The following is a 13,602-nucleotide window of genomic DNA, read 5'->3' on the forward strand; positions in this document are numbered from 1 at the left end:
ATACCGAGCAAATAATGTGTAGGTGGAACAAATTGGATTGCAAGCTAAACCACACACACCAGGCAGAGTAATCTTTGGGAGCGGGTTAAGAATGACTTGGCAGGAATCCTGCGTACGGCAGAACAAATGTCCCCCTCATTCTGTTTTTACAACCTAACTTTAAATAGCTCTTCAGCACTCGCCCTACTGCATTCGAGCGCATCGACAGAGGCAGTACCCGTCCTCTTCATTGGTCGGTGGCTGTGTTAAGAGGGAGAGTGACTGCTGTGGGAATGAGCCGGAGAAACGCTGTTGGTTGTTTAGCCGCGAGACTCCACTCTAGCAGCCTGGCGACCAGAGAGGAGAGGAAGGGAGGGGTGAGGGAATGTGGAGAGCATGAGAAAGAGGGGTGAAGCGACTGTTGGAAACTCACAGGAAGCACAGCAGTGTAGGAAGAGGTCAGTGGCATATTGGCAGCAAGAGAAATCAAAGCACTGAAAAATTCACCTAGGAAGAAAACCCTGTAAATGGGACAGAATAATAGTGACTATAGCGAGCCCCAACATTTGAAGAATAGAGAACCAGAAAAAAACATAGGCAGCAAAAGGAGTAAGTCCTACAAAGATAAAATATTGAAAGTGAGAGTGAGCTGTGCAGATAGTCAATTAAGACACAAACAATTGGGGAAGCTAGAAAATAAGGACCGACCCAAGTAGAGAACAAAAAAAAACTGAGAAAAGAGGGATGAAACCATTCCCTGAAGGAGAGCAAAATATTGAGACTCCCCCCATCCCCCGAAAGGCAAAGCATCTGAAAGCAAGGTTTGTGGACAGGGACGGAGAGGGAAGGGGGCAGGCTTCCTGATGTACCGCCCAGCCTCTTGGAAGCGAGTCAAAATCACAGCCAAGTACAGAATTCCAGCAGAAAGAGGAAGAGAAAAGGATCGCGAAGGGGGAAAAAAAGACTTGGCAAGGGCAAACTGCCTGACTTTGACTTTGCCGCTGCTTTTTTTTAAAGTCGAGGTATCGCTTCCGGTTTGCAAAGGCCACTTCAAGAGAAAAAAGGGGAAAAGCCTTTTAGCAGTTTTTTGCAGAAGCTCAGTTTGAACTTGAGGAGAAATGTGAAGCTTTAAACCGTTGTAGGCAAACTCCAAATTCAATATATTTTATTACAACATTGTGCAATGGTATGTGTTACAAAAATAATATATTCGCGTTTTCCATGTTATTCTTTCCTCAGGTTGTGTCTTGGCTGCAGCGAGCCCCAGCCCTCTTTCTTAAATGCTGGTTTCACTTTGTATTTATTTTATTATTTTTTGGCGATACTATTGGATTGTTTATGTCTGCAATCGCCAGCTTTCTCGATGTAGGTCACGCCGCTATCAGATTTGTTTTTAATGCCAGCAATGAATCAGTAGTGGTTGGTGCTAGCGTCCAAAAAGCGCTGAGCTTGGCAGATTTCCCTACTTTCTAGATTTTTTTCTCTCTTCCTTTGGTTTGGCTCGACAGCTCCAGAAGAATTTGAGATTGATGGCAACGTTATGTTGGCTGAAACCAGACACTGCAGTCCGCCCTTCTCATTCTCTTCATTTCCCCTCTCACATTCTATTTTCATTTTGAATTTTCATTCTAGTTCTCCCCCCGCCCCCACCCCATACACACACACACACACACATTCTCTGCTTTTCCCCGTTTTTATAAAAATAATCTTCCCACCGTGTCTCTTGTAGGCGGCGGCGGCGGTCTAAAGGATAGCTTGATTAATAGACTGGTTGGTTGGCGATGGGGGAGGGAGGAATTGGTGTTTGACACCACATGCCGATGTGGCGTGATCGGAATGCTCATGGCTACGAGCAAGGCCACCTTTCCCCCGCTGCCGTTGAACTTGAGAAGAGACGAGAAACTCAGCAACTGACTCTGCACCGGACCAACCATCAGAGGAAGGGCGCTAAAGAGAAGGGAAATGGGGAGGGTGAAGTCCGCTCCTAAATGTGTTCTGCACGCATCCAGAAACATGAATAGAGGTCACTCAAAGCGCACATTTACAACTTCGTGAACACTCCCGTAACTTTTCACTGAAGTAGAAGGAACCGTAAGGGGTCGAGGTGGAGGGCGGGAGGAGGAGAAGAAAAAACGCTGACTGGAAGCGATTTAAAATTGCAATGCGTATTCAAGTGCTGTACTGTACAATGGTCGCATGATTTGCGCTGGGAACATACGTTAAAGTTTTGCATACGTTCATTCTCGATCCTATAAGATTGCGCAGTATTACAACATCCTATCCCTTAAAGCTAGCGGAAAGAACATTTGAGATCATATACAAGCTGTCTTGAGCTTTTGCTGCAGATTTTCTTCCTTCCCACTGTTAAAATGGTAAAGCCGTACACAGCACACAACAAACACAACCTGCGGAGGGTTCAGTGAACTATAGCTTGGAAGAGAGCACGTTAAGGATAAATATTAATACTGATGTTGGCACAGCTTTAAGCCTTTGTTAGCCTCTCCTGGATTTTGAACAATTTGAACAGGTGCACTTTTGTGGAAAAAATTAAATTACTAGATGTCTTTTCTTTGTTAATAATTAAACCTCTTTTAGGTAAAAGTGCACCGATCTGCTGAAATGTTAACTTTTCAATGACATTCGCACTGTAGACGCAGTGACTAACTGGATTGAGAGAAAGTTGGAAACTGGTTGAAGTACAGTATAATAGAGTGAAAGTAGGGCCAGTAAAGAAGGAAGCAACTTTCAAAGTTAATGGACTGGCTTAATTTGAATTTACCGTGAAGTACAGTCAAAACAGTACACTAATTAAGAAGGGCACCAAATGCAACAAGATCGATTTCAAGTTATCTACGCCCCTGTAAGTAACACTCTGACTCTACTTTGCAAAATTAAGACAAATTTATTAATCGGTTTTCCTCCCTTATATAACTTGGAACCGCAAAGAAAGGTTTTTTAAAAAAAATAACATTAAGTTTTAAAAATAAATCCAGGTCAAAACTTCATTCATTTCTTTGTTGGTTTGAAACTTTAACTCTGGGACTGTTGTTTCAGTCCACAGCAAAGCGAAGGAAGAAGGAATCGAACTAATAACCGATTATATTAGCCCGGCTCTCAGATACTCTACATTCAAAACTGTCCCCATGAACAGACACAATGGACAAATGGCCACATCTTACTATAAAAATGTATTCCAAAAGAACGACATAAGTTGCGCGATTCCCACTCTTGTAACATTACACTTTATGATAAATCAGTGGAGTGATTCTGATCTCACCACCTTGTTTACAGTGCGCCCGTAAATGTATACTTGTGTAATGCAGATTTCAAATTACATTCCGGCGGGGGCAAAATAAAAGGTTATTAGCACCTAACAGTAGACCCAAAGCATTAATCTGTGTGAACATACTGAAAACATTAAAGGCGGCATGAAAACCACACCACAAGACTGATGGTTTGTTCTTTGGCATTAATTGTAGCCAGTAAACTCTAATTATCCCTAAACATGTTGGGATCTTACAGTGCGGATTCCCAATGCAAATATATGATATATTTTTTAAAAGGCCAAATAGCCATCTTATGCGCGCAAGTTTTGGGCGGTGCAGAAAGTTTGCAGCCAAACATTGTGTGTGTTTAGTTGTTGGTTAACGAGGGACATTGAGTTGAAGCTGGACGCCGATTTTGGTCAGTTTTCGACGGGTTTTCAGTAAAAGCTAATGAACTGGTGTGCTGTGCTGGTGAAAATTGCACTTTGGCTGGTCCCCTGATCTGGGGATTTTCCATTTTGTTGTCTACGGCAGGGGTTGGAGCAAAGTCTTCCGCTTGTAAAACGACACAATGCCTCGACAAGCTTTTTGCAAAATCGGAGATTTTTTGTTTTTCGTAAGCATTCTTTCTTTTTACTAGCGGAGAGGATCAGAGGCTGGTTGGTGAATAGGATGGCTGTGTGTGCTGTCTGAGAGGAGGAGGAGGCGACGGAGGAAGTTGAGTTTGTCTAATAAATAAAGAAATCCGTAAAATCGGTGAGGTTGCTCGAGCGGTCCTGAGGGGGCAGCTGGTCACCTTTCCCAAAACTGAGGGGGGGGGGGGGGGGGGGGAGAGGCGCGATCAGCAACTGTACCTGGCTAACCCTCCCCTTCCTCCCCGCCTCCCCCCGCCCATCAATCTCAGTGCCAGTCCTGGGACCCAGTCTGTGCTCTAGCAGCTCACGTTTGACTGCATTGAATAGAAAGTTTCGTCTTGTATTTGTCCCCTGCCTGATCTTGGATTGGACGTTCAGCACTGGCACCATTCGACTGACTGCAAACAGATCCAGGATATCCCACTGGAAAATTCACAAATCTTGACTCCAGATTTTTTTTGGGAAACTTGCCATCGGATCTTTAGGCGCGAATACCGGCAGACTTTGCGACTCTCCACATCAGAGAGTTTTTTTTTAATCCGGCAAGTATATGAATGGATAACACGTTACTCAGAGCCTCCTCTCCCTAAGATCTGCTGGAGTTACTCCTGGGTTTGACTTGTCTTTTTTTGGCACCGTGATGATGTATTCTCCGATTTGTCTCACGCAGGTAGTTGTATTTTTTAATAACACATATTGACTTTATTGGGCGTTGGGGGTGGTGGTTCTGGAGGTTACTTTAAATTCTCTTGCAGTTTGCAGAACGTGTTAGCAGATCGCAGCCAGTTTCTCCCTGAAACGGCACAGTAACATCTTTCACTGCAGAGAGCGGCCCATTCACAGCAAAAGAAAGTGTCAGCCAAGTGATTATTCCTGCAGTTTCGGGACCAAACTGGCAGCGAATGGATGGAGATGTGTCACTCCCCAAGACTGGCCCAGACTAAACAGAAAGCAATCGGTGCAGCAGGACGGTTAAAATACACCGCGTTTGCATGACTTCGGGCCACTTACCTGGGAAATAACCTGCATTTTAGTCATTTCCCTTCTTTTAAACGCTTTTGGTTTTTTTTAACTCTTTCCGCAATGAATTCCATTTGATTCTTGCCCGTCTCTGAAGTTTTGGCATTGCCGATGAAACATGTACTAACACAATAGAGTTGTCGGTTACCAACTCCCAGCATTATCAGGAATGTAACTAAACATAACTAAAGGTTACCCTGAACTCATCAAGGGATTTTTTTTTGTTAATTTTGTGTATTTTTGAAGTTTCTAATTAGTATTTTGACGACAGTTTCCGCACGTCATTATATATTTAACGGTCCATAAAGATATGTATATATCACAATTGGACAAAGAGTTTAGCACAGTTTATTTCTTTGTATTTTAATACTTTTGTAAGTAAAATAAGACACTAATTGACAGGCAGCTTGAAAGTACGTTAGTGAGTTAGAAATGTGATATATCTTGTATTTTATAGGGAATTTGTATTGCGTGATTACTTTTGTGAAGTTCGACATTATTTTTCAACATTTTATTGACGTTCAACTGCTGAGATTGAAAAGTACTATTTATAAAATGACTCACCAATGGCAATTTTGTTTCTTTTAAATTAAACTTCTGAGAGGATTGAAATACAAAGCAATCTTTGCTAGAGTGTTGAAACATTTTTTAGTCCCATGTAAAATACCTTATCCTGACTATAAAACAGTGGTTAGATTTGAGGAGTAAATACTGGATCACCCAACAGGGGAAACATAGATTTTTGAGGGGAAGAAAACATTGCAATTGATTGTCTAAGTGATTATATATACAATAACCTGTTAAAGAACACATTTCTAAAAAGGTATGTGTGTATGTATAAAATATATTCACAAACTAAAAATTAAGAAAGTTGCACCTGAGATGCTGGACAGGATGCATATAGAATATTTTAGTCATTTAATTGTTTCCCTAATTAGCCACAATTAACCTTTTTTTAATATTTGCCCCCTTAAAGTTTTTAAAGCTGTGCAGAAAAATGCTTTGCTAGGTGAGGTACAAAAAAGTCTGCAAATTTAATGCCTGCTTCCTTTAATATTGGAACTGTAATTTGTAATTGTAATCACAATTGTCCAGGTAGTTTCTATAAATATTAATATACTCACGACAAAATATCTTTTGATTGACAATTGCAAAGGTTGCTTTTTCTCAGCAAAATGAATTAGTTTTTGCTGTCAAGATAGTAGTAAGAACAATAAAGATCCTTTTTCTAAAAGATATGTTAAATTAAGAGACAAAAAAATTAATTGTAATGATTCCAATCTCAAATTTGTACACTCGGCTGTTTTAAATGATATTGCTTTGTTGTATTTTGCCAATTACATTTACCGAGATTTTTTTATGGTTAAAACAATTGAAACAAAATAAATAGGTGAACCAAAACAGTTTATCTGAATTATTGCGTTATAAGTTAATTATTATGCTTAATTTTCATTCTGTGTTTACAGATTGAAAATATTTCTAATTAACTTTACAGTCTTGGTAAAGCTCTTAATTCCAGAACTGCTAAAAGAAAGTAAAGTATGGCCAGCTTGTTTACAAAAGCGCTAACACAAATGTGTACCTTTGATTTGTGAGTCATTGATTAGAAAACTAAAAGGAGCACTTCTTTAGCTGGAAACAAATGGAAGTGAAGGCACATTAAATGTATGAATTGAGCATGAAGATGGAAAATGATGTGGTTTTCATAATTAAGAACAGCTATACACTTGTTTTGCTAACACTCTTGTGTTTCCCGCTTTCTGTTTTGTTTGGCATCCTGAAAAGATTAACTGAGATAGGTTTGTTTTCTGTAAAATGCAACAGCACAAAAATGAAGTTTGAAATGTTTCAGGGGCAGAATGTGCCAGATAACTTTTGACGTAACAGTCATGAACTTGAAGGATTTAAAAATTCTAATGGTCACTTTTGCAATAATTCAAGACAATGGACGCTTTGTTCATATCCTACTCATGAGGCTAATTGTTTGCAGTAAAAAGCAAGTTACACTTTTAAATTTAGGAGTGTGTTCTTATAAATTATGCAGTATTCACTATACTGCTTTTTAACATTCATTTAATAATGAAAAGCTGCCTTCCTTTGTTATATTTCATTATTTCATGAATGTCAATTGATGGAGAAGTAATTACTTATATATAATTTTTATATTACTTATACATAATTTTAGCCTTATTGTAGTCTTTTAAAACACCACATGTAAAATAATATCACTTGCATCTTCACATAATAAGTGACAATTTGCATAAAAATGGAGGAAGTAATGATCAGTTTGTATTGTGTAAAGGTACTTAACATCAAAGTGTATATGGTTGTTCATTTACGTTAGATGTGGTGGACACATGGGGGCTTGCAGATCTTTATGACAGTGTTACAGTTAGTTAAAATTTTAAAATGTTAAATCTATTAAGCCTGGAAGCTTCACAGTTATAAATCAGTGCTTTTGCATATAACTGGAGTGTGCTTTTATTCAGTACCTGGTGAATTGTTCTAGCTATGTACACAGAAGAAGCTATAGTTCAGCTTCAGCTGGCTAGAAGACCTTGAAACATTCTATTTATTGACCAGAATGAACAAATGCATATTATTTTGTAATTAGCAGTAGCTGAAACAAAAACTACAAAATTTTAGTTTTAATTCATTAATTTAATTTTAGTAAGCACAACTATGTTTGAATGATTTTATGCAAGCCACTATTTTGGCAAGGATAAAAATATTTGTGCTTGGACTCAATTTGTTATTCAAAGTGTTTGGGTGTCTTAAAATATAAACACTATTTTAGAGGAAAATTGAAAGCAGTCTAGGTGGGAAACCAGAAATACTTATCTTTTAAATAAATTAAATGATGAGAAAGACAAATCTGCATGTACAAATATTTTGTTTTGGTGTTGGCAATGGTACCAGGTAGGAATTGCTCAAGTGATTTTAAAAACTCTTAAAAACCTGTAATGTGTGGGTTTAGTTTAAAATGATCAGTTTATAGTTTAAATATATTTCTGTACAGTGTTGGTGTCTATGGCAAACCACCAAATAAAATAACTTGAGTTCAGTTACGTTGACTTGACTTTGGCTGTCTCAAGGCAAATGCCACTGGCATGGCAAGAAAACTGTAAGATTGTCTTGGCTTTAAAAAGAATGCTGTTCCAATTTAAAGTTTGTCATCTTAAATGAAAAGCAGAAAAGATATTTGCTTACTTTTCTTTTTGAGCCAATAGTTTTAGCTGAATGGCTCACAAGCTACTTCAAGTTAGTTTTAAATTTGTTTGAGACATTCAACATGCAGAAAAAATGTGTATCTTTTCAGAGAGAATGCAAAGGTATAATTTTGTTTTTCTTAATTTTCCTAATGGTTGGAGAGAGGGACCAAAAGAAGTTGTAATGTTGCAATAATTTAACAGGAGCTTAGTACATGTTTTTATGTGGGTTTATCTGAAACTTATACATTGAAAATGTATAGTGTTATAATTAGTGAAAAATCCTGTAACATTTATTAAATTAAATTCCAGTTAATAAATTGGCGGTAAAAGTCATGCCAAAAGTAAATCAAAATTATTGTTGTAAAATCTTTATGATTTAAAAAAATTTAGCCATCTAAAAACCCCACTTAACCCATTAGAAACGGAAGGGAAAAAATCATGAACTGGTTTGCATGGCATAGGAAGAATTTGGAGTGCAAGTGGCTTCTTAAGCACTTTACATGGAGAACGGTGTGCAAAGGTTAAGTGAAGTGGTTGTAATTTATTTCTGCAAGTACTAAACCAACATGATAAACTGCATCTAGAATTACTGAAGATGAAAAAATGCTGGGGTGGGGTTTGGGAGAGAGTGAGGAAGACTGACTGTACAATATCTGCTTTTTTGTAGCACAAAAGATTTTTGAAACATTGTTTTAAAGTTTGTGACTCAGAGTAGCATACGTAGATTGCTGTTGGCCTGCACAGCTTCTCTGTAGTTCGTAAGTTTTATGTTAAGGAAGTTCCAAACCGGCTAAGGTAAATTTTTCACTTCCATTTTAAAAATATTAAATATTAGAAAAACATATATTTACTTTTATTTTAAACACCTGGTTTGAAACTTAAAATTTCTCTGTAAATGGATAGTTCGAAAAGCAAACAATGGGCGTAAAGCGAGGAGCTGAAGTGTTTTATCCAGGGCTGTGGTTACCCAGAACAGAGCTGCTATTCATGCAAAAAGAAGTTTGTGGCTTAACTCCTTATTGTCTTATTATTTTATATAAAACCACCAAGATCATGATAAATTTTGTTTAGATTTTAGTTTGCTGCAAAAAGATGGGCACACAACTATCAAATTCTCAATTTTTACATGTGCATTGTGTTTATGTAACTAACTACTTTACAGCGTTGTACTTAAAAAACAAAAGAGGGTAAAACACGCCACATAAAATGTTGTTGGAGTAGTCCCAGTAATTTTTTGTTATTGTTGATATTTAATTATTTGTTGAGTCAATGGAAGCATTAACCTGTACCCAATTAACATGACGGTTTACTATTAATAATGTTACAAAAAGTGTAAGTAATCAAGTAAAATAAAGAATTTCAATTTGACAAGGAATGCACGTACACTTTAAGAAGCAAATGGTTCATTAGAGCTGCCAACTAATAAAGCCAAGTGCTGTTTAAAATAAAACTTTCAGCAAATTTGTACTGGCACCCGAGTCACAGCATGCAAATACACAAAGAATGTACATTGTGTGCCAAGTTGCCATTTTTCATTGTCCAACACCAGTTATATTTTTAAAAGTTTTAGAATAATTACTGCATGCAACTAGTGTAGCAAGTCAGCTGACATTGTGGGGCCTCACAGTCCATCCTGAACTGGCACTTTGAGCATATTTGCTCTGGTCTAAAAAGTACATGTTGTAAACCTGGAAGCAGAAATTGGCTAAAGTATCAATGCTGCTGGTAGAGATTTTTACGTAATGTCTTTTTCCCTGACCCAGCTGTCTGGCATTTCTAGCAAGAGAACTCCCCTTTATTTCAACCCCTCTGACTCCCATCGGCACCACGCCCCCCCCACCCCCCAAACCTCCCCCCCTGCCCCCTATCGACAATGCCAATGTTGCTGCCTTTGCTGCCTAGAATGGAACTACAGTGCAGAAATGCCAGAAGATTTGATGAAAATTAAGACTCAGTCTAATAGTGCATTCTCAGTTGTCTCCAGCACTGTCTTGTTGAGAGCATGCACAAAAGTGGGATCTATAGGTACAGTGAAGACTCTGCCTGGCTTAGAATTTAGCTCTCATATTTCCACAATGTGAAGAGAAAAACATTTGCTGTATTCACTGTTGTGCTCACCATAGTCCAGCTGATCCTGTTAAACTTTTTTGGTTCTTTGCTTTATAATGGTATTTATTGTTTTGCTCATGTATCAATATACAGTTCCATATTCCCAGCTACATAAATGTTCCTGTTTTCTTCTTTTTTAAATATAGCAAATATAATTCCCTCTTTGTAAAATCACCAGGAACCAAAGTAGAATTCAGATGTTTGACTTCTAATTCTTTCTTATTGTAATTGTGACCAAAATAAAATTGACTTATTTCTGTTATTCTTTCTTGTGCCTTTTGTATTAAAGGATGAATTCCATCCATTTATTGAAGCACTTCTTCCACATGTCCGTGCAATCGCATACACCTGGTTTAATTTACAAGCCAGAAAACGCAAATACTTCAAGAAGCATGAAAAACGAATGTCCAAGGATGAGGAAAGAGCAGTCAAAGATGAGCTGTTGAGTGAGAAGCCAGAAATCAAGCAGAAGTGGGCATCAAGGTTACTTGCAAAACTCCGCAAAGATATCCGGCAGGAGTACCGGGAGGATTTTGTGCTCACCGTTACAGGCAAGAAGCATTCTTGCTGTGTCCTGTCCAACCCTGATCAGAAAGGCAAGATGCGAAGAATCGATTGTCTGCGGCAAGCTGACAAGGTGTGGCGGTTGGATCTAGTAATGGTGATCCTGTTTAAAGGCATCCCATTGGAAAGTACTGACGGGGAACGGCTTGTCAAATCCTCACAGTGCGCCAATCCACTACTCTGTGTGCAGCCACATCACATAACTGTATCGGTGAAAGAGCTTGATCTGTTTTTGGCTTATTATGCTCAGGAACAAGGTAAGGGGACATATTTACTGGGTGGGCCATTATTGGAGGATCACAAACTGATCATAAATCATATTTTCAAGGTTTAATTCAGGAAAAGTATTCATGATTCTGTCTACCATTTTGAAACTGCATCAGGATCACGCACAAAACATTCACAGAATTAGTACTGATTACGTCATGTTGCAAGCCTTACTTTTAGACAAAATGCAATATTATTGTTGATGGGATGCTTGTGATTACAGGATACTAAATATATATACTGCTAAATATTTTTTCATTTCAGAAATATTCATTCTTTGAAAATAACTGTCATGTGAAATGTGATAACTGCATCAGTTTGCATTTGAGCAATTGATTGAAAGCTTATTTATCAGGGGACATCTTTTCCTTTGAGTTTGCAGTAATAGGTAGAATCTTAATTTCATCTTTAAAAGTAGATACTAAAATGCCCAAATAAACATGAAATACATAACTTATTAGTCAATAATTTCCCATGATGATTTTAAAGTTGACTAAAAGTTGTCAAAAGTTTTCTTTTTCAAGAGAACTTGGATTTGAAATATTTAAGTTTTTTTTGTAATCATTTTTGTTCCTTTTTCCCCTCTAGGTTTCTCCGTAAAAAAAATGTTGACTGAGAGGCCAGAGCCTTGCCAATAACCATCCTTAACTAACCACAGGGAGATATGTGAGACTGGCTGAGGTTGACAAGTCCACTTGTTTCACATTGCCTCCTCTTACAGTTTCCCCTGAGTTTCCTAAGAGGAAAACATCATTTTGAAGGTCGCTTGGTAGTACAGGACTGAATATTGCTGAAAAGAGAGGCAAGTTGCACTCATCAGGACAAATGCATTCTTGTGTTTCGGCAACATGTTTCCCTTTTCACCATTTGAAAAGCAATGGGTTTGAACATACATCCTGCTGCTTTGCAGGCATAGCCTGCTTTTGGCCCTGTTGTTGAAGCAATGCCTTGGTCACAGATATAGGAGATCTGTTGAAACAGTCACATGACTCTCACAGTATTCAGAAAATAAAGGAAAAGTCTGTCAGATGGTTTCATATAAAAGTGAGAAATTCCTCACAGTTCACAATCATTATCTGCTGGCTTTTCTCTTAAAGTGCAGAAAAACCAACTTTTCCCCCTGTGCCCAGATTCGTTTGTGGTTTTCCCACATTATTTCTACTTTTGATTCCTTATAATTGAGAGGAGACAGGTACAGTAAAGACAAGACATTGATCAATTTTGGAAATCTTGAGATCGAGCCTTTTACTGCCTTTTTCGGAGTGCAGGTTTATAATAATGCAATTCAAGAGATATGTATGGGAACAGAAGCTGTAACTTTACTAAGATAAACATTTTGTCATTTTTAATTTTCTGAACATAAATTGTTTCCCCACCATGAACCATATCTGTACAGCAAACCAGATCCCAAAGATCAGATTTATGGAGGCTCACTGGATTTGATTAGATTGTGAAGGGAAGGAACTATTAGGCATAAGTGTGTAGGACAAAATAATAAACTCTTCTTCAATTCTCCCCATCTCCCTTCCAACAATGAAAATGCCCAGGTTTATTATACTGGTGAAATTGGAGTTGATGATGATGTACATAGTGTCAAATTTATAAAGTGTGTGTGTATAGATACATTCACCAACATTTTAAATTCCTTTTAGTAAATATGTCATCATTTGTAACATTTTGCATCAATGGGCATTTTTTCGGAATTTGAATCTGCAAAATGTATAATGCTTGGATTATTGAAAGACAGTTGTGCTTTTTTCATAACATTTCTTTCCCCATACAAACTCTCAAACTCTGTCCTACTTGTACATGCATATTGCCCTGCTAATGCTTGATCTCAATAATCAAAAATAAATAGCTGAAGCATATTTTTCCTTAGACTCCTTCCTTGCAGTCAAACAGACTAGTAGTTAGTTTTATTTATTGTATTTAGTGAGGGTGAAATATGATGTAAATTTTTAATTTGGAGTGTTTTTATGAATTCATACTGCAATAAAAATCACCTTAAATTAGAAAAATACAAAAAATTATATCTTCAGAATATATGAAGATGCCAATTAAAGTAATGATAGAGTTGTACAGTGCTATAACACAGAAATTAACCATTTGGCCCATTGCATCTAAACTGGATAATATGGCTTTAATTGCCCTAAAAAGATGGTATGTGTTTCTTTTTTATCTGCCCCATCCCACATCTTTGTCCTTTGAAAGATGTGCTTTTCATTCTCATGACCACTGCTGCATTCGGCTGATATTGTATTTGTCAAAGGAAATTGCTGACTTGCTGCAGAGGGAGTTTCAATTTTTATAAAAGTATAAGTCATGCTCATAAATCCCCAGGAGTATGATCTGTTAGCACATGGTAAAAAATACTAAATATAGTGTCTAGGGGAATAAATGCTGCAAAGGACACTTGTGTTCAGTTTCAACAGTCTGTTTCTTGTCTGTGTCAAATGGGTTTTCAAAATATCATTTTTGGCATCTCGGGGCTCTATCTACTGCTACAACCATATCGAAGGAACTGGGAAGTTGGAGGGAAGAAGAAAATGC

The 13,602-nt window shown here is 37.7% G+C and overlaps 1 protein-coding gene across 11 annotated transcripts in view; it reads left to right on the forward strand.

The window, feature by feature from the left end:
• Window positions 1-531: 531 nt before the first annotated feature.
• The window catches only part of LOC121276844 (nuclear factor 1 B-type-like), a 399,145-nt gene continuing 386,074 nt past the window's right edge, over window positions 532-13,602 (forward strand). For 3 of the 11 annotated variants that reach the window (XM_041185389.1, XM_041185393.1, XM_041185396.1), the window contains exons 1-2: window positions 3,795-3,861; window positions 10,511-11,042. In XM_041185389.1, coding sequence (XP_041041323.1) covers window positions 3,817-3,861; window positions 10,511-11,042 — 577 coding nt within the window. In that variant the 5' untranslated portion in view covers window positions 3,795-3,816. Of the gene's footprint in view, window positions 1,166-2,686; window positions 2,840-3,794; window positions 3,862-4,167; window positions 4,554-10,510; window positions 11,043-13,602 lie in introns of those variants that run through there. The other 8 variants (XM_041185400.1, XM_041185398.1, XM_041185392.1 and 5 more) reach the window with 6 other exon arrangements.

This window comes from Carcharodon carcharias, chromosome 4 (genome assembly GCF_017639515.1).
Source record: "Carcharodon carcharias isolate sCarCar2 chromosome 4, sCarCar2.pri, whole genome shotgun sequence".
NCBI classification, from domain to species: Eukaryota; Metazoa; Chordata; class Chondrichthyes; order Lamniformes; family Lamnidae; genus Carcharodon; species Carcharodon carcharias.